This window comes from Rhinopithecus roxellana, chromosome 1 (assembly GCF_007565055.1).
Source record: "Rhinopithecus roxellana isolate Shanxi Qingling chromosome 1, ASM756505v1, whole genome shotgun sequence".
NCBI lineage: Eukaryota > Metazoa > Chordata > Mammalia > Primates > Cercopithecidae > Rhinopithecus > Rhinopithecus roxellana.
This window is the reverse complement of record NC_044549.1, coordinates 50,060,699-50,085,997: the sequence shown is the minus strand read 5'-3', so window position 1 is coordinate 50,085,997 and position 25,299 is coordinate 50,060,699. Positions and strand designations below refer to the sequence as shown.

Sequence of the window (25,299 nt, the reverse complement as noted above, 5' to 3'; positions counted from 1 at the left end):
GAGGTGGGCGGATCACAAGGTCAGGAGATCGAGACCATCCTGGCTAACATGGTGAAACCCTGTCTCTACTAAAAATACAAAAAATTAGCCAGGCGTGGCGGCATGCGCCTATAGTCCCAGCTACTCAGGAGGCTGAGACAGGAGAATGGTGTGAACCTGGGAGGCGGAGCTTGCAGTGACCCGAGATCGCACCACCGCACTGCAGCCTGGGCGATGGAGCAAGACTCTGTCTCAAAAAAAAAAAAAAAAAAAAGAAGTACTCTGAAGTCAACACTAACCAGGCCTAAAAGAGTAGAAGCAATGGAGAGATTATTTAGCATACGGATTGAGTGCCAAAAAAAAAAAAAAAAAAAAAAATTGGACCCTTTCTCACAAAGAGAAAGCACTTGGCTGGGCGCCGTGGCTCACGCCTGTAATCCCAGCACTTTGGAAGGCCGAGGCAGGCAGATCACCTGACGTCGGGAGTTCGAGACCAGCCTGACCAACATGGAGAAACCCCGTCTCTACTAAAAAAAAAAAACAAAATTAGCCAGGCATGGTGGCACATGGCTGTAATCCCAGCTACTCGGGAGGTTGAGGGAGGAGAATCACTTGAACCTGGGAGGCGGAGGTTGCAGTGAGCTGAGACTGCACCATTGTGCTCTAGCCTGGGTGACAAGAGCAGAACTCTGTCTCAAGGAAAAAAAAAGAAACAGAAAGCACTTATTTATATATAAACAAGCATCTATATTTGACCTCTGCTCAGTGACTGAAAAAATAAATATAAAAATAAGCACCTAATTAGCCAGGCATGGTGGTGCATGCCTGTAATCCCAGTTACTCAGGAGGCTGAGGCAGGAGAATCATTGCCTGAACTCGGGAGGTGGAGGTCGCATGAGCAGAGATCACGCTATTGCACTCCAGCCTGGGCGACAAGAGCGACACTTCATTTCAAAAAAAAAAAAAAAAAAAAAAAAAGAAAGCGCCTATAAGGTTCATACAAAAAATATATAAATAAAACCTTAAATACCACAAGTGGCTCCTTTTAGTGCTAGTGGTGGTTAGTTCACTGGTTTCGAACATGGCGACAATTTTCAAAGCTTTCTGCTATTGGGAGAAGCCACAAGTACAGATGAAAATGCTGCTAAAGAATTTCTAGGGCCGGGCGCGGTGGCTCAAGCCTGTAATCCTAGCACTTTAGGAGGCCGAGACGGGCGGATCACGAGGTCAGGAGATCGAGACCATCCTGGCTAACACCGTGAAACCCCATCTCTACTAAAAAATACAAAAAAACTAGCCGGGCGAGGTGGTGGGCGCCTGTAGTCCCAGCTACTCGGGAGGCTGAGGCAGGAGAATGGCGTGAACCCGGGAGGCGGAGCTTGCAGTGAGCTGAGATCCGGCCACTGCACTCCAGCCTGGGTGACAGAGCAAGACTCCGTCTCAAAAAAAAAAAAAAAAAAAAAAGAATTTCTAGCAGTGATACAGAAGTTAATTGGAGGAGAAGGCTATACATTGAATCAAATATTCAATTTTGATTAAACAATATCTATTACAAATGCATGCCTCAAAGGAAATACGTTCAAAGGAGAAAAAATGTGCCCCAGGATTTAAGATTGCAAAAGAGAAAAAATTTTACATAACCTTCCTTCCACAACTTCACAATAACTCATGAGATGCATTTCTTCCAACACCCACTTCCACAAGCAAACTTCAGGTCTTGCCAAGGTAAAGTGCCATATTTATTGTAGTATTTATTTATGTATTTATTTACTTATTTTTTGAAATGGAATTTCATTCTGTCGCCCAGGCTGGGGTCCAGTGGAACGATCTCAGCTCACTGCAAGCTCCACCTCCCAGGTTCACACCATCCTCTCCCCTCAGTCTCCCAAGTAGCTGGGGCTACAGGCACCCGCCACCACGCCCAGCTAATTTAGTTTTTGTATTTTTAGTAGAGATGGGGTTTCACCGTGTTAGCCAGGATGGTCTCGATCTCCTGACCTCGTGATCCACCCACCTCAGCCTCCCAAAGTGCTGGGATTACAGGCGTGAGCCACCGTGGCCCGCCTGTAGTATTTATTTATTTCTTAACCACCTAACATGAATAAAGCAGTGCTACTGTTTTATTAGGTTTCCATTATTTTTAATGTGTCACTGACAACATTTTAAGTGTTGTCTCAACCCCATTTTCTCCTTAAGTTATGTGGTTTTTATTTTATCCTTTTACATAGCACAGTGATTTTTAGGAATGTATGTCATGTTAAAGTCAAACTGATTGTAACTTTACCTTATAAAACGACTTGGTTTCCTACTCTCTAAAGCTACCTAAAAGCAGAGGACAAACTCTCCTTTGGATCCTTTTGGATCCAGGGGTAAGAAGTATGACTTGCCTGTGGTGGATGTCACTCAAGCCTTTGCAAGAATCCACTGTGATGATGGTATAGGAATACAGGACATCTCCTCCCTCTGGGGGCTCCCAGCAGTCAAAGATCCCAGCCATTGTCAGCAGCCTCCAGTTGTCCCAGACTTTCTCCCAGTTCTCAGGACTATCTGCAGCACCAGTGCTACCTGACTGGAAGCAAAATATATGGGCAGATTAGATGCACTCAGTAGACTTCTTCTACATGCAGGGTGGGTACTACTTCAGACTCGAGAGCATGGAAATCATTTTAAAAGTAATTCAGCCCATGTCTTACTAACCCCTCTGTCACCAAAGGAAAGAAGGTTGGTGGCAAATGCCAACTGAAGCTATAGATTCATGGCTCTTTAATACTTTCGGAATTTAACACCTTCACTGGACATTTAGGCCTTCCGTGAACTGACCCATCATTCTAGCTATAACTCACATTGTTAATTTGAACCCAAACCAGCTGTTGGTAAATGAAGCTCTCATGAAATTTCATGCTCCTGTGTCTTGCTGAAGCAATCTTCCTCTGCCCAAAATGTCCTTCCCACCCTTTCTTAATTGAATTGAATTTCATGCCAATTCTTACTTGCCGTTCAAAACTCAATTCAAGGCCTAAAATGTAGAAAGCTGGAAAGAACATCACTTCTATTCTAACAATAAGAAAAAAGCTGGATAATATGCAAAATAATAACTTTTCTTAAACTCATCAGAGGTGAGGTCGATCAATTTCCCTGTAATTTAAGAAAAGACAGGGTCCTCCAAGGGGCAATGGGACACAAGTACTGGCTTATTGGCAGCAACAGGAGGAAGACACAAGCCTTCATACAAGCAGGTAAGAATTCAGATAATGTTATTATCACATTTCTACAAGCAGCATATGGGCTGGCAGGATAGTACAGAATCCCTGGGAGCTGCAAACCTCAGAGGAGTCTGCACCAGCTCACAGGCTCTTCTTCTTGGACTTTGCCAGTGCTCAAAACAGACTGGGGACAGGGCAGGAGCCTGGAGGAAGCCATCCTCACTGTTGCATACTTTAAAGTCAAGCTCCCTTGCCTCACCTAATCACTTTTCCCCTAAGGAGCAAAAGTCTTAAGCTGCCAGGGAAAGGGTAATAATCCCTTTCATGTCTAGCATATAGGTAAAGACCCACGGAGGCTGGGGAAGGAGAGAAAGAAAAAGCCCCCTACGCCCTGGGGAAGACTAAGTCATAGAGCCAGGTCTGCCTAAGACAGACTGAACGGAGAACTGCCTCCACCTCTGTTTAGATGACAAACATTAAGTGACAAGCAGAAGCAGTCTACTTCTGGAAGAGGGAAAAGGGCACAAGAAAGACCCTGTCTAAGGCACAGGATCACAGGAAAATGCAACAACGGAAGAGAGCAGGGCTGCTGAGAAACCCTCTGGAAAGTCAATCCTTACCCTAAACAATGGGTAACACCAGAGCCCTTGAAAGCCTGTGATCAAACAAAAGCACTGTAGTGACAACAAAGCCCAAATCCAGTTCAATTCCTGACAAGACTGACTTAACCTCATATATTAATGGTCTAATAGAAGAACTTCCAGACATATTATTAATCTCAGTCTCTGTCCTACATATCATCTCTGGCAACAATAAAAAAATTACAAGACAGGCCGGGCGCGGTGGCTCAAGCCTGTAATCCCAGCACTTTGGGAGGCCGAGACGGGTGGATCACGAGGTCAGGAGATCGAGACCATCTTGGCTAACACGGTGAAATCCCGTCTCTACTGAAAAAATACAAAAAAAAACTAGCCGGGCGATGTGGCGGGCGCCTGTAGTCCCAGTTACTCGGGAGGCTGAGGCAGGAGAATGGTGTAAACCCGGGAGGCGGAGCTTGCAGTGAGCTGAGATTCGGCCACTGCACTCCAGCCCGGGCTACAGAGCGAGACTCCGTCTCAAAAAAAAAAAAAAAAAAAAAATACAAGACACACAAAAAAAGCGAAAGCAATCAACTACCAAGAGATACACAAACTAATAGAACCAGATTCAAAAGGTTACATTTCCCAGATGCTGAAATTATCAGAGAACTTGAAGTAAAATTAATGTCAAAGACTCTTGTGGAAAAGGTGGACAACATACATGAACAGATAAGGAATTTTAGCAGAGAGATAGTAACTATAAGAAAGACTCAGTGAACTGGCTGGGCGCGGTGGCTCACGCCTCTAATCCCAGCACTTTGGGAGGCCGAGGCGGGCGGATCACAAGGTCAGGAGATCGAGACCACGGTGAAACCCCGTCTCTACTAAAAATACAAAAAAAATTAGCCGGGCGCAGTGGCGGGCGCCTGTAGTCCCAGCTACTCAGGAGGCTGAGGCAGGAGAATGGCGTGAACCCGGGAGGCGAAGCTTGCAGTGAGCCGAGATCGCGCCACTGCCCTCCAGCCAGGGGGACAGAGCGAGACTCCGTCTCAAAAAAAAAAAAAAGAAAGAAAAAAAAAAAAGAAAGACTCAGTGAACTTAAAGATAGGTCAATAATGGTAGGTCAATAATGGCCAGGCACAGTGGCTCATGCCTGTAATCCCAGGACTCTGGGAGGTCAGGCATTCAAGACCCGCCTGGCCAACATGATGAAACCTCGTTTCTACTAAAAATACAAAAAAAAAAAAAAAAAAAAAAAAAAAAAAAAATTAGCCAGGCATGGTGGTGCGTGCCTATAATCCCAGCTACTTGGGAGGCTGAGGCAGAATTGTTTGAACCTGGGAAGCAGGGGTTGCAGTGAGCCAACATTCACCACTGTACTCCAGCTTGGGTGACAGAGCGAGACTTCATCTCAAAAAAAACAAAAAGCAAAAAAAAGAAAAGTATCCAAACTGAAACAGAGAAAAAAAGAAAGAAAAACGGAGAGAATATCCAAGAACGATGGGACAATTAAATCATCTAACACATGTCATTAGAATCCCAGAAAGAGAAAATGGGGCAGAAGAAATATTTGAAGAAGAAAAAGCCAATAAATTTCCATAAATTATGAAAGATATCAAACTGCAGATCCAAGCAGCAAAGAGAATACACACAATGCATTCCAACACAAAACACATACACACAATGTATTCAAACAGCTGCCCTAAGAGAAAATCTTAAAGGCAGGGGTGGAGGGAGGTGGAGGGGAAGGCAGTGAGAGAAGCACACATTTATGCATTACATACAAAAGAGAAAAGACAGTTATATACTAGACTTCTCAAAAGAAACTATGAGAGCCAGAGACAATGAAGTGTATTTTTTTGAAGGACTGAAAGAAAACGAAACACCACTAACCCAGAATCTTATACACAGTGAAAAATACCTCTCAAAAACAAAGACAGTGGTTGCCAGGGGTTAAAGACAGGGAGGTATGGAAAGAGACTACTAATGGGTATGGTTTTATTTGGGGTTGATAACAGTATTGTGGAATTAGTGATGATGGCTGCAAAACATTTTGTGGGTTTTTTTTTTTTTGACAGGGTCTCACTCTGTCACCCAGGATGGAGTGTAGTGGTGTGATCTCTGCTCACTGCAACTTCGACCTCCTAAGCTCATGTGATCTTCCCACCTCAGTCTCCCAAGTAGCTGGGACCACAGGCATGAGCCACCATGCATGGCTAATTTTACAGGTGTGACCCACTGTGCCTGGCCAAGGTTTTGAATATACTAAAAACCACTGTACATTTTTAAAGGGTGAATTTTATTATATGTGAATTATATCTCAATAAAAAGCATCATGATGATTTTTTAAAATAGATACTTTTTCAGACAAAAAAAAAAAAAAATCAGAATTCATTACCAGCAGACCCACACCACAAGAAAACTTAAAGTCCTTCAGGCAGAAGGACTGTAATACCAGAGAGAAAACTAGATCTATACAAATAAGTGAAGATCCATGAAAATGGCTAAAATGAAGGTACATGTACAAAGACTTTTATTTTTTACCACTCTAAAACATAACTGACCATCTACAGTAAAATAATAGCAATGTATTGTAAGTTTATAGCATGTGTAAAAATAAAATGCATAACAGTAGCCCAAAAGACAGGAGGAACTGGGAGAATACTGTTGTAAGGTCTTTTCAATAGTAGTGTAGTGTATAAAGACAGAATGTTATTAACTTAAAATGTATACTGTAAGCTGTAGGGCAACTACTAAAAACATTTTTAAGAGGTAAAAATAGGCCGGGCGCGGTGGCTCAAGCCTGTAATCCCAACACTTTGGGAGGCCGAGACGGGCGGATCACGAGGTCAGGAGATCGAGACCAACCTGGCTAACACGGTGAAACTCCGTCTCTACTAAAAAATACAAAAAAGCTAGCCGGGCGAGGTGCCGGGCGCCTGTAGTCCCAGCTACTCGGGAGGCTGAGGCAGGAGAATGGCGTAAACCTGGGAGACGGAGCTTGCAGTGGGCTGAGATCCGGCCACTGCACTCCAGCCTGGGCTACAGAGCGAGACTCTGTCTCAAAAAAAAAAAAAAAAAAAAAAAAGAGGTAAAAATAATAAGCCAATAATGGAGATGAAATGCAATTATAAAAGATTATTCCAAAAACAGAAAGATCAGGAGAAAAGGAACAAAGAGTTGATGGAACAAATAGAAAACTAGCAAAACAATGGATTTTAACCCAATCACATCAATAATTACACATTAAATTAAATGTTCTAAACACAAATTAAAAGAATGATTGTCAGACTGAATCAAAAAGGAAAACCCAACTATCTGTAGTGTAAAAATTAAGTTCAAGGCCAGGCACAGTGGCTCATGCCTGTAATCCCAGCACTTGGTGGGTGCTGAGGCAGGTGGATCACCTGAGGTCAGGAGTTAGAGAACAGCCTGGTTAACATGGTGAAACCCTGCCTCTACTAAAAATACAAAAATTAGCCAGGCAAGGTGGTGCGCACCTGTAATCCCAGCTATTTGGGAGGCCGAGGCAGAATCACTTGAACCCAGGAGGCGGAGGTTGCAGTGAGCTGAGACCACACCATTGCACTCCATCCTGGGCAACAAGAGTGAAACTCTGTCTCAAAAAAAAAAAGGAGGATTGTATATTAAGCTAATATACATTAAGTTCCTAGACAGAGTAACTGACTTGTAGTAAGTGCTTAATATTTGCTATTATAATTGATAGATTTTTTGTTTGTTTGTTTGTTTTGTTTTTTTTTGAGACAGAGTCTCGCTCTGTGGCCCGGGCTGGAGTGCAGTGGCCGGATCTCAGCTCACTGCAAGCTCCACCTCCCGGGTTTATGCCATTCTCCTGCCTCAGCCTCCCGAGTAGCTGGGACTACAGGCGCCCGCCACCTCGCCTGGCTAGTTTTTTGTATGTTTTAGTAGAGACAGGGTTTCACCATGTTCGCCAGGATGGTCTCTAACTCCTGACCTCAGGTGATCCACCTGCCTCAGCACCCACCAAGTGCTGGGATTACAGGCTTGAGCCACCACGCCCAGCCGATAGATGTTTTTATAAATTAATCTTGTCTTGTACCAAATCATCTGTGTGTTACTAGATTGGCTAGACAGGGGATTTTCTTTTTTAATTTACATTTCAATAGGCTTCTGGGGAACAGGTGGTATCTGGTTATATGAATAAATTCTTTAGTGGTGACTTCTGAGATTTTGGTGCACCCATCACTGATAGGGGATTTTCTGAGGGTGAAGCAAACTCTCTTGACTACTAAAACTGTGCCCCAGGAGTTAAAAACAAACAAACAAACAACAACAAAAAAAAAAACACCAATGACTAAATTATTGGGCTTATAGGATAGCACATGAGAAAAGAAACAACTTGCTGAAACAGTGAAACTCCCTCCGCCTGTAAGATAACAAAACTCGCTGAATTGGTTGGAACCAATATAACTGACTAGAGTATATGCAAAACAAGCTTGCTTGTATCACAGCCTGAATTTCCACCACGTTTCATACTAACTCCCCCTGAATTTGCACATGAGACCTATACGGAGGCAGGAAGAGATAACTGCACATACCTGAAGACTTTCCAGACCTCCCTTTTCCTTCCACCAATCACCTACTAATCCTAGAATCCATTCCCTAAACACTTTTTTAATAAAAGTACTACCTTAAAGCCAGCTAGGGAGACAGAGTGGAGCTGGACTCCTATCTTCTTGTTAGTTGACTTGTAATAAAAAACTTTTCTCTGTTACCCAGGCTGGAGTGCAGTGGTGCAATCTCGGCTCACTGCAACCTCCACCCTCTACTCCAGGCTCAAGCTATCATCCCACCTCAGCCTGCCAAGTAGCTGGGACCAGCTACTCAGTGTCATGGTATTGGCTTCTAGCACATTGGGTAGCAAGTCCCTTTTACTCAGTAACACTATTTCCAGTCCTCAAAATGAGATGACAGGTGAACAAACAATTCCCAATTTTAACAAGCAAACTGCTAAGAACTCAGGTGTTTTAGCAGTGTCAGACTACATAATCTAATTAAAAATAAAACATGATGTTGGCATGTCTGATTTGTTTGCAATCTCCTGATAATGTTTTAACATGAATAGCTCAAATTATATCTTACAGTGAAAGAGTTTTTGTTTTGTTTTTGAGATGGCATCTCACTCTGTCACTCAGGCTGGAGTACAGTGGCACGATCTTGGCTCACTGCAACCTCCACCTCCTGGGCTCAAGTCATCTTCCCACCTCAGCCTCCCAAGTAGTTGAGACCATGCCTGGCTAAGTTTTTGTATTGTTGGTAGAGATGGGTTTTAGCCATGTTGCCCAGATCGTTCTTGAACTCCTGAGCTCAAGCAATCCACCTGCTTTGGCCTCCTAAAGTGCTGAGATTACAGACATGAGCCACCTGCCTGGCCTAAACCACTGCGCCCAGCCACAACGAAAGTTTTATGAGGGAAACGTAGAGTTATGATATGATCTAGCAATTCCACTCCTAGGCATCTATCCAAGAGAGATGAAAACATGTATCCATGCAAAAACTTGTAAATGAATGTTCATAGCAGCATTATTCATAATAACCAAAAAGTAGAAATAATCCAAGTGTCTATCAACCGATGAATGAATTAACAAAATGTGGTACATCTTTATAAAAAGGAATGAAGTGCTGATCCATGCCAAACATGGATGAATCTTGAAAACATTATGCTAAATCAAAGAAGCCAGTCACAAAAGACCACATAGTCTATGATTCCATTTTTATGAAATGTCCAAAATAGGCAAATCCAGAGAGATGGAAAGTAGACTGGTGTTTGACAGGGGCTGGGCATAGTGGAGAATGAAGAGTGATTGCTAATGGATATGGAGTTTCCTTCTAGACAGACAAAAATATTCTAAAAATAGAAGTAATAATTGTATACTTTGAATATACTAAAACATTCCTGAATTGCACATTTTAAAAAGGTGAATTTTATGGTCAATTATCTCTCAATGAGCTCATTTCATTTCACTTTATTTTGACAGACTCTTTCTCTGTCATCCAGTGCACTGGTGTGACCATCGCTCATTACAGCCTCTATCTCATGGGTTCAAGCGATCCTCCCACCTCAGCCTTCCGAGTAGCTGGCACTACAGGCACACGCCACCATGCCCAGCTAGTTTTGTATTGTTTGTAGAAACGGGGTTTCGCCATGTTGACCAGGCTGGTCTCAAACTCCTGGGCTCAAGCAATCTTCCCATCTTGGGCTCCCAAAGTGTTGGAATCATAGGCATGAGTCACCGCACTGTGCTAAAGCTGTTATTTTAAAACAAATAAATAAAACTACAAGGGAAGAAAAAAAATGTCCTTTGATTAATTTGTTTCCCTGTGCCTTTCCAAATATATATTGTGAATGCTGATAATGATACCTTCTCTGTCTTGATTTGAGGAAAATAGATGAAGTATGGCTGCCTCTGGTTTGTTCCTTGACATCGCTGCCACTCATAGAATCCATCTGCTAAAACGACACAGCGTCTTCCCTTTCCCAGAGGCACCTGAGAGAAAAGGTGAGCAAGATATGGTCTTAGTAATACAATCATGTTTCATAGACTGCCATTACTTGGTGAACTTGAGTTAAAATCTGAGGTTTGGGCCAGGCGCAGTGGCTCACAGCTGTAGTCCCAACACTTTGGGAGGCCGAGATGGGAGGATCACTTGAGGCCAGGAGTTCAAGACCAGTCTGGCCAACAAGGTGAAACCCCACTTCTACTAAAAATATAAAAATTAGCTGGGCATGGTGGTGCACACCTGTAGTCCCAGCTACTTGGTAGGCTGAAGCATGAGAATCACTTGAACTTGGGAGGCAGAGGTTGCAGTGAGCCAAGATCGTGCCACTGCACTCCAGCCTGGGTGAAAGAATGAGACTCCATCTCAAAATAAATTAAAAAAAACAAACAAATAAATACATAAAATCTGAGGTCTGCTAATGTATGACCTTAAAACAGTTATTTAATTTCTCTGTACCTCTCTTATGTATAAAGAAAATCATAACTCATACAGATGTTGAAGATTAAATAATGTACATAAAAGCAATCAACTCTTTTCTAACAAATAGGTACTTGTGATAGCTAGTCTTCAAAGGTGCCTTGCCAATGAAGCATGCTTCCCAGTATTCACACCCTATGTAGACACCTCCCACACTGAATTTGGGCTGGCTCTGTGTAACCCACAGAATGCAACAGAAGTAGGCCAGGCATGGTAGCTCACACCTATAATCCCAGCACTTTGGGAGGCCCAGATAGGAGAATCACTTGAGCCCAGGAGTTTGAGACCAGCCTAGGCAACATAGCCAGACTTTGTTTCCATTAAAATAATAATAACAACAACAATAGGCCGGGCGCGGTGGCTCAAGCCTGTAATCCCAGCACTTTGGGAGGCCGAGACGGGCGGATCACGAGGTCAGGAGATTGAGACCATCCTGGCTAATACGGTGAAACCCCGTCTCTACTAAAAAATACAAAAAACTAGCCGGGCGACGAGGCGGGCGCCTGTAGTCCCAGCTACTGGGGAGGCTGAGACAGGAGAATGGCGTGAACCCGGGAGGCGGAGCTTGCAGTGAGCTGAGAGCTGGCCACTGCACTCCAGCCTGGGCGGCAGAGCAAGACTCCGTCTCAAAAAAAAAAAAAAAAACAACAACAACAATAATAAAAGAATACAGCATAAGTAATGCTGTATGACTGCCAAGATTAAGTGATGCTATAAGACAAAGACTTATATCTTCTGTCCTGCTCTGTTGGATCATGAGCTCTGGGATAAATGAGTCACCATGACAGAAGCCTAGCTACCCTGACACCCTCGAGTTAGGCATGTGGAAAGCCTTCTAGTTGTTCTAGTCATCCCAGCTGAAGTATCAGATGTGGGTAAAGAAGTCATCTTGGACATCCAGCCTCAGCGGCCATCTAATTGCAACATGAGAACTTCCAAGTGAAAACTGCCCAGATGAGCCTAGTCAACCCAGAGAATATAGAGATAATGTTTATCATTTTGTTTCACACTACTGTCTGGTGTGGTTTGTTATGTAGTAACAAAATAGCATTCCACATTAACAACGGGGAACATTCTTTTTTATGTTATTTATTTTTGGTTGTCCTCTGTAGGCTAGGATGGAAACACCCTTTGGAACCTGATTTCTCAGGTATACAGGGCACTAATAGCTACCAGCCACTTACCTTAAATGACCGTTTCTCCATTATGGTATCACTACGACAGTTGGTAGTATTGAACTGCAGCTTGGAAGGATCACTTTCTTTGAACCAAGAAGGCACCAAGCCCCAGCGCATGGGAGCAATGATACGCTCAGATGAGTCTGCATCCTGCCACGGAAAGAAGATCTAGTGAGGAGATCATAATGAAATTCTAATTTAACATATGTATTTATTACATTATTTAGTAGTATTGAAATATAAAGAATTCAAGATTATTTTTAAAAAGGGAATCTACTTGAAAACAATTTTTTTATTGTTTTTGAGATAAGGTCTGGCTCTGTCATCCAGGCTAGAGTGCAGTGGCGCAATCCTGGCTCAATGCAACCTCAACCTTCTGGGCTCAAGTCATTCTCCCACCTCAGCCTCCCAAGTAGCTGGGACTACAGACACATGCCACCATACCCAACTAATTTTTGTATTGTTTATAGAGATGGGGTTTTGCTATGTTGCCCAGGCTGGTCTTGAACTCCTGGGCTCAAGTGATTTGCCCACTTTGGCCTCCCAAAGTGTTGGGATTACAACTGTGAGCCACCACAACCAACCAAAAACAATTTAATGATTTATCATGATGTAGGTAACTTGAGTTTTTTAGCATTCATATTTACTGGAACGTAAGACATTCTGCTTGAATAAGGCAGAGGGATGCAAAGAGGTTTAGTTTCTTTAAACTTTTTTGTTTTTTAGACACAGGTTTCACTTTGTTGCCCAGCCTGGAGTGCAGTGGCACAATCATAGCTCACTGCAACGTTGAACTCCTGGGCTCAGGTGATCCTCCTGCTTCAGCCTCCCAAGTAGCTGGGACTACAGGTGCATACCACCATGCTCAGCTATTTTGTAGAGATGAGGTCTTACTATGTTCCTCAGGCAGGTCTCAAAATTTTTTTTTTTTTTTGAGATGGAGTCTTTGTTGCCCAGGCTGGAGTGCAGTGGCATGATCTCAGCTCACTGCAACCTCTGCCTCCTGGGTTCAAGCAATTCTCCTGCCTCAGCCTCCCGAGTAGCTGGGACTACAGGCTTCCACCATCACGCCTAGCTAATTTTTGTATTTTTACTAAAGACAGGGTTTCACCATACTGGCCAGGCTGGTATTGAACTCCTGACCTTGTGATCCAACCACCTTAGCCTCCCAAAGTGCTGTGATTACAGGCATGAGTCACCGTGCCTGGCCTGGTCTTGAACTCTTAGGCTCAAGTGATTTTCCTGCCTCAGTCTCTCAAAGCACTGGAGGATGCTATTTTTAGGAAAACCTATATACAAGGTTGGCCGTCGATTAACATCTCAGAACTAGATTTTGAGAGTGTTCCCACTTTTCCCCAACTCATAAGGGTGGTTTATTCTGCCTAGTCTATGTAGACAATAAAGTTTATGCCAAACACCTGTTTTCCTTCTGGGAGTCTGAAATTTTGGTACCTGCTAGGCAGAGTGCCTACATGATCAGCCTCCAGTAAAAACCTTGGACCCTGAGTCTCTCTAATGGGTTTCTCTGGGCATAAACATTGTACATACTAACCTGGGCAACATGGCAAACTCCCGTTTCTACCAAAAAAAAAAAAAAATTATCCGGGTGTAGTGGCATGCACCTGTAGTTCTAGCTACTTAGAAGGCAGAGGTAGGAGGACCACTTGAGCCTGGGAAGTTGAGGCTGCTAGTGAGCTGTGATTGAGCCACTGCACTCCAGGACCTGGACCATACAGCAAGACCTTCTCTCAAAAAAAAAAAAAAAAAAACACTGTACATACATTACTACATTTTTCGTTGCTGGAGAAAATGACATGCTTGGAGTATCCTCCCACAGGAAGGAGAACATAAGGAAGCCTGTGCATAACTTTTTCCAGATTTCTACTAGTGTCTTTTCCCTTGGCTGATTCTATTCTGTGTCCTTTTACTAATAAACCTTATACACAATATGCCTTATATGCTTAGTCCTTCTAATGAATCTCTAAATATGGGGACAGTCTTGGGGACTCCCAACTCATGGTTGTCAAACTTTTTTTAAGTAATGGGCCCCTTGATAATTTGATGAAATCTACAGATTAAAAAGCACAGGCCGGGCATGGTGGCTCAAGCCTGTAATCCCAGCACTTTGGGAGGCCGAGACGGGCGGATCACGAGGTCAGGAGATCGAGACCATCCTGGCTAACACGGTGAAACCCCGTCTCTACTAAAAAATACAAAAAACTAGCCGGGCGAGGTGGCGGCGCCTGTAGTCCCAGCTACCCGGGAGGCTGAGACAGGAGAATGGCGTGAACCCGGGAGGCGGAGCTTGCAGTGAGCTGAGATCCCGCCACAGCACTCCAGCCTGGGTGACAGAGCGAGACTCCGTCTCAAAAAAAAAAAAAAAAAAAAAAAGAAGCACATACACATTATTCTTCCAGAATCCTGCCTGCTGTATCCATTAATTCTCTCTTTCTTTTTTGAGATGGAGTCTCACTCTGTTGCCCAGGCTGGAGTGCAGTGGCACGAACTCGGCTCAATGCAACCTCTGCCTCCCAGGCTCAAGCGATTCTCTTGCCTCCGCCTCCCAAGTATCTGGCATTATAGGCATGTGCCACCACGCCCGGCTAATTTTGTATTTTTAGTAGAGACAGGGTTTCACCATGTTGGTCACACTGGTCTCGAACTCCTGACCTCAAGTGATCTGCCTGTCTCGGCCTCCCAAACTGCTGGGATTACAAGCGTGAGCCACTGCGCCAGTCAATTGTCTTTTCATATTTATATACACAAACAGTTGATTCCCATTATTTGCAGTAGTTAGATTTCATAAAGTTGCTTTGAGTATTGAACTGCTGGGAAATGCAAGGTTATGTTTCATTTTTTTTTTTTTTTTTTTTTTTTTGAGACGGAGTCCTGCTCTGTCGCCCAGGCTGGAGTGTAATGGCCGGATCTCAGCTCACTAAAAGCTCCGCCTCCTGGGTTTACGCCATTCTCCTGCCTCAGCCTCCCGAGCAGCTGGGACCACAGGCGCCCGCCACCTCGCCTGGCTAGTTTTTTGTATTTTTTAGTAGAGACGGGGTTTCACTGTGTTAGCCAGGATGGTCTCGATCTCCTGACCTCGCGATCCGCCCGTCTTGGCCTCCCAAAGTGCTGGGATTACAGGCTTGAACCACCGCACCCGGCCTAAGGTTATGTTTCTAACAGCCTCTGGTGACAACACTTTCATCAACTGATCGATGTATGACCTTGTTTTATGTGTGTTTCTGTTTAAAGACATCTAATTTAGTCTTACTCTTGATTCATTTACACCAAATTCAAGACCAAGAGCACTATAACTCATGTCTGACTAAAGTTTATCCAATATATTTTCTCTGTAAGACATATCACAGCCTTCTTTAGCTTGGGAATACCAGCCAGCACTTTAGCGCTATGCTTGGGGTCATTTTAAACAGTGAAATCACACATGGCACTAAACTGGCTGCAAAGAAGATACTTGTTTATAACATAAGAGATGAGAAGGCAGAGCTTTGCCTCAATCAACCTCAGCTGGAAACATCAAGCTACTCAAATTTGTCACCTCTCTGTATGTGCACCAATGATTGCAAAAGCAAAGTGAGTATGAATTTAGGGGTTACAAATAAATTTTAGTGAGTAGGTGAATTTGGAAATATGGAATCTAAGAATAATGAGGCCTATTTGTGTGTGTTTGTGAGAAAGAAGAGTATCCTCTTTCTCTTCCAGAATCAAATTTGCCTTCTGGCCAGTGGCAGCAGCTCAAGCCTATAATCCTGGCACTCTGGGAGGCCAAGGCGGGAGGATCCCTTGAGCTCAAGAGTTGTTTTTTCTTTATTGAGACGGAGTTTCGCTCTTGTTGTCCAGGCTGGAGTACAATGGAGCGATCTTGGCTCACTGCAGCCTCGCCTCCCAGGTTCAAGCGATTCTCTTGCCTCAGTCTCCCAAGTAGCTGGGATTACAGGCATGCACCACCATGCCCAGCTAATTTTGTATTTTTAGTAGAGACCAGGTTTCTCCATGTTGGTAAGGCTGGTCTTGAACTCCCGACTGCAAGCAATCCACCCGCCTCAGCCTCCCAAAGTAATGAGATTACAGGTATGACCCTCTTCAACTGGCCTGAGCTCAAGAGTCTTGAGACCGGCTTGAGAAACATAGTGAGAACTTCCCCCTCAAACTGCCAAAAGGCAAAGCCTGTGATCCCAGCTGCTGGGGAGGTTGAGGCAGCAGGATCACTTGAGCCCAGGAGGTCAAGGTTTCAGTGAGCCATGATTTATCGGGAGAACCCGCTCCCGATGTTTAACGTGGGTTCTTTTCTATTTCCTAAGTGTCTCGGCTGGGTTGAGAAATAAAGGGGAAGAGCACAAGAGAGAGAAATTTAAAGCTGGGTGTCGGGGGAGACATCACATGTCCGCAGGATCCGTGATGTTTCCCGAGCCGAGCGGTAAAACCAGCAAGTTTTTATTAACTATTTTCAAAAGGGGAGTGCACAAATAGGGTGTGGGTTACAGAGATCACATACTTCACAAGGTAATAAAATATCACAAAGCAAATGGAGGCAGGGCGAGATCACAGGACCACCGGATGAGGTGAAATTAAAATTGCTAATGAAGTTTCAGGTATGTATTGTCATTGATAACATCTTATCAGGAAACAGGGTTTGAGACCAGATAACCTGTCTGACCACAATTTATTAGGTGGCAATTTTCTCATCCTAATAAGCCTGGGAGCACTACAGGAGACCGGGGCTTATTTCATCGCTTAAGACGGGACGCCTTAAAAAGGGGCCAAGGCCGCCTATAGGCCTACCTTCAGGGTGCATTCTCTTTCTCAGGGATGTTCCTTGCTGAGAAAAAGAATTCAGCAATATTTCTCCTATTTGCTTATGAAAGAGGAGAAATATAGCTCTGTTCCGTCCGGCTCACTGGCCGCCAGTTCAAAGTTACCTCTCTTGTTCCCTGAACATCACTGTTATCCTGTTTTTTTTTTAAGATGCCCAGATTTCATATTGTTCAAACACACAGGCTCTACAATTTGTGCAGCTGATACAATCATAGGGTCCTGAGGCAACATTCATACTCTTCAGTTTACAAAGATGGGGATTAAGAGATTAAAGTAAAGACAGGCATAGGAAATCACAAGGATATTCACTGGGGAAGTGATAAGTGTCCATGAAATCTTCACAATTTATGTTCAGAGATTACAGTAAAGACAGGTGTAAGAAATTATAAAAATATTAATTTGGGGAACTAATAAATGTCCATGAAATCTTCACAATTTATGTTCTTCTGCTGCGGCTTCAGCCGGTCCCTCCGTTCGGGGTCCCTGACTTCCCGCAACAATGACTGCACCACCGCACTCCAGCCTGTGCAACACAGCAAGTCCCTGTCTCAAAAAAAAAAAAAAAAAGTCTTCCAAGCAGAAGGACCCCCAGCTCAGTGCATAAATGAGAATAAGAGACAACATTACACAATGGTCAACTAAATGATCTTTCATCAGAAATTTGCAAGATAACAATACTGAAAAATCCGTGGTTCTCAGTATGGGACAACTCTGACACACCCCTCCCCATCATCCAGACTTCTGGTAGTATCTGGAGATATCTTTGGTTGTTCTGATCTGGGGGATGCTACTGTGGGGGATGCTACTGACATCTAGCACGTAGAGAATGTTGCTAAACGCTCTACAATGCCCAGAATAGCTCCCTATAACAAAAAATTACCCTGGCCAAAACTGTCAATAGTGTCAAGGTTGAGAATTCTGCTCTCACAAATTCCACTGATCATCTTTGAAAGTGTACACTTGACAACTGTAAACTAAACCCAAATGTGAGAATGACGAATAGAAAGTAGTTGAAAAGCCAAAATACTAAAACCATTGCTCAGTATTAGTCATCTTTCCTCTATCTACCCTTTTGGACTTCTGAACAGAACAGCTGGTAGCACTGGGGTGGATAAATGAAAGAGGAAGTAATTTGCAAATCTGTGGTTTCAAATGAAAATGTTGCAATCTAAATACATATGCAGGCTGTTGATGATTTGAATGAACTGCTAAAATGGTTCTAAGTTTGCTTTATAATTTATAGGTTTGAGAAAAATGAGATACCTAATATTATCAAAATTAAGAAACCCTAGCAATCTTAACAAAACTTGTTAGAGATGTGAAATCAAATACTATATCAGCAAATTCATACCACTGGCCCAACTGAGGGCTGTATTTGCTAGGAGCTCCACCTTCCCCATTCCTGGTTCCAGGATGCATCCACTGGAGTGGGGACAGTGGTCTGGATCTCAGTTCTAGTTCTGTCCCTCACTGATTAGGTAACCTAGGTAGGACGAGTCATAATCTTTCTATACTTCTATCTTTACATATGTTAACACAAATTTTTCTTCCAGCTAACTTTCTATAATTCTAAGGTCATTTAAATGACTAAGGTTCTTTTTGTTGTTGTTGTTGTTAAAAACAGGGTCTCATTTGCTCAGGCTGGTGTCTTGAAATCCTGGCCTCAAGCAATCCTCTGGCCTCAGCCTCCCCAAAGTGCTAGGATTACAGGCATGAGCCACTAGGCCCAGTCAGGCTCATACACTTAATCCTGCTCTCTATTCTCACTCTAAATTATGCTTTCCTTTGAAGTATGTTTTATGCTCTCTTTTCCCCTTCAAGGTTCTCCAGCATATTTTATTTTGATTCCCCTCTCATTTAAAACAAAAAGCTTCAATACGGAAGTATGCATCCTCTAAAAATGACACAAAAATAACTATTTCATATAAATGGCTTTATTCAACCAAGAACATTAATGTTATTTGATATCCTTTTTTTTTTTTTGAGACTGAGTCACCCAGCCTGGAGTGCAGTGGAACATTCTTGACTCACTGCAATCTCCACAATTTTTTTTTTTTTTTTAGTATAGACAGAGTTTCATCATTTTGGCCAGGCTGATCTCGCACTTCTGACCTCAAGAGATCCCCCCCGGCCTCAGCCTCCCAAAATGCTGGGATTACAGGCGTGAGCCACCACACCCAGCCATTATTTGTTATCTTTATTTCTTTTTGAGACAGAGTTTCACTCTGTTGCCCAGGCCGGACGGAGTACAGTGGCGTAATCTTGGCTCACCTCAACCTTTGCCTCCTGGGTTCAAGCGATTCTCCTGCCTCAGCCTCCTGAGTAGCTGAGATTACAGGCGCCCACCACCACACCCAGCTAATTTTTGTATTTTTAGTACAGATGGGGTTTCACCATGTTAGCCAAGCTGGTCTCCAACTCCTGACCTCAGGTGATCACCCGTCTTGGCCTCCCAAAGTGCTGGGATTACAGGTCTGAGCCACCATGCCCAGCCTGTTATCTTTATTTCAAAATAATGTGATACCCTACAATGCAGAAATGAGTCCTTTTTGACTATCATATCATCACAAAAGTTTAAAGAGTATGTACCAGAGGTATAACCCAACTTTATAAAGTGATTTCGGCATTATGGATCAAATAGAGTTAAAATTCAGGAAGGAAACAATCACAATTATTATTACTATTATTATTTTTTGAGATGGAGTCTTGCTCTGTTGCCAGGCTGAAGTGCAGTGTCACGATCTCAGCTCACTGCAAACTCTGCCTCCCGGGTTCAAGCGATTCTCCTACCTCAGCCTCCTGAGTAGCTGGGACTAGAGTAGCTGGGACTACAGGTGCGTGCCACCATACTCAGCTAATTTTTGTATTTTTAGTAGCGATGGGGTTTCACCATGTTGGCCAGGATGGTCTCAATCTCTTGACCTCGTGATCTGCCCGCCTTGGCCTCCCAAAGTGCTGGGATTACAGGCGTGGGCCACCGCACCCAGCCAACAATCATGATTTTAAAAAACATGTCAAGGTCATTTAAAACATTTAAGACATAGAGAAACTATTACTTTCTAGAACGAAGCATTTTTATTACGCACAAATACACAGACACACACTCTTTCAGGAGATAAGGCAAAGAACTAAAACGTGAACGTAAGTGACTGGTAATTCCAACACTATAGGGATAAATACTACAAACACAATGAATGCAATTAAACTTCAGATAACCAAACCAAATACATGTTTCTAGCTTTAGTAAAAGACAAACAAAAATATTGAAAGCACAAGCAGAAAGAATAAAACTTTTCAATGTTCAAGAAACATTAGAAGTGTTTTAAATTAACTGATCTTAAACCTGTCCTGGGCCTAGAAAGTCTGATTAAGCTGGCCTGGTAAGGGGCATAGAAATATTCTTAAATTTTAAATTTTTTCTTTAGGCAGAGTCTTGATCTGTCACCCAGGTGGGCGTGCAGTGGTACAACCATGGCTCATGAAGCCTCGACCTCCACAGCTCAAGTGATCTTCCCACCTCATTTTTTTATTTTTTGTAGAGATGGGGTCTCCCTATATTGCCCAGGCTGGTCTGAAACTCCTAAGCTCAAGTGATCCTCCCACCTCGGCTTCCGAAAGTGCTGGGGTTACAGGCATGAGCCATGGCGCCTGGCCTTAAATTTTATTATTTTTTTTAAGATACTCCAATGACCCTGATGATCAGTGAAAGCTGCTATTTTAAAACACAAAGCTCATATAAATTTGGCATATATTAAGGCTAGTATGCCATGTATAGAAAAGGCATTTAAACTGAGCCTGAAAAATGCTGAAAAATAAGTCTTTATCAGTGTTAGAAGCCATTGATAAAACTTTCATGAGGTCTAGAGAGGTTCTCAACGGGAAGTCAGAATATAGCAGTAAACGCTGGTTTTTAATGTCATCCCAAGAGGCTGAGCACACACCAAACCAAATAGGAGATAACCATCGAGAGGCTGGGCGAGGGGCTAGCATGGTGCAAAGCTGGTTACCTTCTCAAAGTGCAGTCGAGACAGAAGCACTGGGCTGTCGGACTGAGGACTCTTGTTGTAAGAGGGGCAGTACTTATCTGGGTCCCTCCATTCCGGGAGCCGCTGCTGGCCCCGCCGATCCTGGTAGGCGCAAGCTCTCGTGAGAACATCTCTAGGTAAGTGACAGGATGTTCGCCCACACATTCTTCAACACCGTCCCTCGCAACCTTTAAATTACAAAACGTAAGGAAAAGGCTTACATATCTCAAATATTAGGTCTTATTCCTTGAGTCCCCGCCTTCTCTTTCCGTTCCCACAGGGCCGTGCCCCTCCGTGACCACCGTCGAAAGTCTTCCCCAAGAAGTCCCACAAGGACAAGGATGTGCCCATTTGCTTCGCTCCCTGAGCTCACTGCCCAACTCCGTGCAGGGCACTGAGGCAAGTCCCCAGAGGAGCTCTGCAAATGCCTGCCTGAGCGCAGGAAGAGCCGCAGCGGAGGGGGCTTCGCGGTCCAACCAAGCAGGGCATGAGCAGCTAGCTGGGATCGCCTCCTCCGGGTGACTCGGTGCCCCCAACTCCCCGTCCTTCCCCCCAGTCCCCGCTGGGGTCAGCGCCCCACGCCAGCCAGCACCCGCTCACCTAGAGGGCGGCCACTGGGCGGCCCGGGGCCAGGGAGCAGAATCCCCGCCTCCCGCCCGCAGCGTCCCCGGGCCCGACGCGCGAAACTGTGGGCCGCGGATCCCGCTCCGGACACTGCTCCCCGGAGCGGGGGCCGATTCTCGCGGAGCAGGTGGCCCCCAGCCACCGACCTCAATCCCTCGCCCCTCCCCGTGTCGCCTCCCCTCCGCTTCGGCCCTCAGACTCCACCGCCCCGCGTTGCCTCACTTCGGCCCAGGCCGCCCTCCCGCGTCGCCCCGCGTCCGCTCGGGCCTATGCTCCCCTCTGTCAACCCGCGTCGCGTCCTTTCCCCTCTCCTCCCCTCCCCACACTCCAGCCGCCCGCGTCGCCGCCCCTCCCCTCACCTCGCCCCAGGAGCACGCTTCACCTCCCTCGGCTCGCGTCACCTCCCTTGGCTCTCCTCACCGCCTCTCAGCTCTCTTTTGGCCGCCCGCCTCACCCCGCCTCACGTCAGCCCCGCCTCAGCCCGCGCTCCCGGCGCTAGGCCCCGCCCCCTGGGGGGGCCCTTGGTTATCTCGGCGCCCTTGGGCCCCGGAGGCGGCGTCTTCTCCTTTCCGATTTGGGATGAATCTTTTCCCCTTTCCCCAGGAGACAGTGACTGCCTTCGGGGATGCATCCATCCCAAGCTTCTCGGGACTCCACTTTCTTCCATATTGGCCGTTCCCTGGCGGGGTTACCCTTCCTCCCCGCCCCCAGCGCGCCTCAGGGCCGACGGCGGGGAAGGTTCCCACCGCCCTGAGTCTAGGGCACAGGGTCATCGAAGGCGGGAAACCAGGAAACTCCACTCCTTACTTCACAGTCCTGCCAGCTGTCTCACAGTGCGAGGCAAAAATGAAGGAACACTGAATAAATGGAAGTCAGGAGAACTTCCAGGAATCGCGCACTTAGCCCTCAAACGATGGTGGACACTAGAATGAGCCTTTCCTGCCCCCGCACCCCAACCCGCCAGCTGAATCTCTAAGGGTGAGGCCCAGATTTTTAAAACAGTCCTTACGGGTGTACTTCGGCCTCAAAGTTGGTAAAATAACCTGGCTTGAGTTTAAAAGCCTGCTCCCCTTGGGACCTAAACCGGAGATTTCTTCATCTGCAACCAACAGAGAATACTCTAGAGGGCTGTTCTTCGCCTATGCTGATTCGCTGAACTGAACAGGGAGCAGAAACCTCAGGGCACACTCCACATAGGACCTGATGCTGGAACGGCCACAGGACCCAAGCCCTTTGGAGCCTCCGTTTATCGACTCTCAAAGGAGGATGCGTTGCGAAGAAGCACGAGTGGGAGTGGGAACTCAGTGCCTGTTAGCTGATTCACTCAAGCAACCTGTACCGCTCCCACCCCTGGGCTTGGTGCTGGGACAGCGATGACGGGGAGAGGGTCCTGCCTCACAGGACTACAACAGCCAAACGGCTACAAGGGGGACAGGGCAGGTGTTCTGCCTCTTGGGGGAGGCCTTAAAGGGGAAGTTGTAGCAATCATTCAATAAATACATGCTGATTTATTAGAGGGATAAGATGGTTTCTTGGGGGATAAATTCAAGAGGAGTTGAGAATGTTTTATTCATTTACAATGTCCCTTTCCTGGAAGGGAGGATAGCAAGATTTAGGACAAGCTAAAATCATTCCCTATTAAAAAAAAAAAAATCACCCCCAAGTAGCCCCAGGTGGGGGGTAGGGGCAGCATAAAAAAAAAATCTGCAATAATTCCTAATTGTTTTTGAATACAGAAGCTTGGGAAGGGGTTTCCGCCAGTTTCATGAGGAAGGCACAACTTCCAAGTAGTGTTGGGGGGGAAGGGCATAAGGTCCTATGCAGGCTGGCCCCTTATCCCACAGATGCCAAGATGATGTCTACTGGCAGCTCCTCCAAACTTCTGGCTGTCACCTGCATTGTCACTGTGTCCAAAAGCAGCAGCCGGGAGCGTACCAGGATGTCATGACCACCCCGGAACACACCTAGAAGGGAAGACAGAAGTACAGGTATATATGGCAGAAGGGACTGTACAGGGCAGGCTAAGGATAGCATTTGCAGCAGCCCATCAAGACAGCTCTGGTGTAGTGAAATGGGCAGGAGAGCTGGGCTGAAATCCCTGAGTGAGGGATTTCACTGTGAAAGTCACTGACTCTCGGCTGGGCGCGGTGGCTCACGCTTGTAATTCCAGCACTTTGGGAGGCCGAGGTGGGCGGATCATGAGGTCAGGAGTTCGAGACCAGCCTGGCCTGGTTTCCATTTTTAGTGAAACCCCATCTCTACTAAAAATACAAAAATTAGCTGGGCATGGTGGTGGGCGCTTGAAATCCCAGCTACTTAGGAGGCTGAGGCAGGAGAATCACTTGAACCCGGGAGGTAGAGGTTGCAGTGAGCAGAGATTGTGCCACTGCACTCCAGCTTGGGTGACACAGCTAGACACCGTCTCAAAAAAAAAAAAAAAAAGTCACTGTCTCTCTGGGCTTCAGTATCCTCAACTACAAAATGGCAGAGATGATAATACCATATTCAGGCTTCTGCTAAGTTCAAACGAATTGATGGACATAAAAGGCTTGTATCTGACGTCACATAGGCTCTTGCACGTTGGCTGAATCTGAGAGCACAAATGAAGGGGACAGCCCCACCACGAGAAAACCACAGGGCAGGTGTCTGCAAGACCCAGGGGACTGGGTTGTTTCAATGTGGCTACAAACTGTCAGCTGTAGGCAGGGTACTGAAGCAGAGCCTCCTTTCAACCCTGTTTATAAACACTTAGCCAAAAAAAAAATCCCATTTCCTTTTGTTAACTGTTTTAGGTATGATAATTGTATTGTCCTTTAAAAAAGGGCAGGGGTCATTATCTCTTAGAGAAACATAAAAATACAGAAGAATGTACATATAAAATGCTATTTCTGGAATCTGCTAGTAAGTAATCTGGGAAGGAGAATGAGTGCAGGTACACTCAGCCAACCCTGTAGAAAATAAGACAAAGGATATGAAGACAATGATCAGAAAAGGAAATACAAATGCCTCAACATTTGAGAAGATACTTAACTTCAATGAAAATACAAAAACTACACTAAGATATCATTGTCCACACAGACTGGCAAAGATCATAAAGTGTGGTAACATATTGTGTTGTCCACAATATAGGAAAAAAGGTACACAATTCTATGAAAGGCAACTTGGAGTTATTTATCAAGATGAGAAACACAAATCACTTTGACCTGGTGATGCCTTGGAAAATTTATCCTACAGATATTCTCAGTGTACACATGCGAAGTAAATGTGTGTGTGTGTGTGTGTGTACACGATTATTTACTGTAACATCTGTAATAGCAACAGATTGAAATCAAACTAAATGTTCATCAGTAGCGGCTGTTCCATAGAATATGGGGTGCATCGGCCGGGCGCGGTGGCTCAAGCCTGTAATCCCAGCACTTTGGGAGGCCGAGACGGGCGGATCACGAGGTCAGGAGATCGAGACCATCCTGGCTAACATGGTGAAACCCCGTCTCTACTAAAAAAAATACAAAAATCTAGCCGGGCGAGGTGGTGGGCGCCTGTAGTCCCAGCTACTCGGGAGGCTGAGGCAGGAGAATGGCGTAAACCCGGGAGGCGGAGCTTGCAGTGAGCTGAGATCCGGCCACTGCACTCCAGCCCGGGCGACAGAGCGAGACTCCGTCTCAAAAAAAAAAAAAAAAAAAAAAAAAAAAAAAAAAAAAAGAATATGGGGTGCATCCACATAATGGAATACTAAGCAGCTATAAAAAAAAAAAAAAAAAAAAGGATTCAGTTTGGGATGAAAAAAGTTCTGGAGATGGATAGTGGTCATAGTTTTACAATAGTTTGAATGTACTTAACGCCGCTGAACCACACACTTGAA

General features: G+C 44.9%; 2 protein-coding genes across 2 annotated transcripts in view; both read right to left on the bottom strand.

Moving 5' to 3' along the window:
• Window positions 1–22,926, bottom strand: part of HMCES (5-hydroxymethylcytosine binding, ES cell specific) — a 29,178-nt gene extending 6,252 nt beyond the window's left edge. The window contains exons 1-5 of the mRNA XM_010354760.2: window positions 21,797–22,926; window positions 20,796–21,001; window positions 11,965–12,108; window positions 10,165–10,290; window positions 2,367–2,548 (exon numbers count right to left, since the gene is read on the bottom strand). Coding sequence (XP_010353062.1) covers window positions 2,367–2,548; window positions 10,165–10,290; window positions 11,965–12,108; window positions 20,796–20,978 — 635 coding nt within the window. The 5' untranslated portion in view covers window positions 20,979–21,001; window positions 21,797–22,926. The remainder of the gene's footprint in view (window positions 1–2,366; window positions 2,549–10,164; window positions 10,291–11,964; window positions 12,109–20,795; window positions 21,002–21,796) is intronic.
• Window positions 22,926–25,299, bottom strand: part of COPG1 (coatomer protein complex subunit gamma 1) — a 29,527-nt gene continuing 27,153 nt past the window's right edge. The window contains exon 24 of the mRNA XM_010354752.2: window positions 22,926–23,401. Within this exon, the coding sequence (XP_010353054.1) occupies window positions 23,271–23,401 (131 nt within the window). The 3' untranslated portion in view covers window positions 22,926–23,270. The remainder of the gene's footprint in view (window positions 23,402–25,299) is intronic.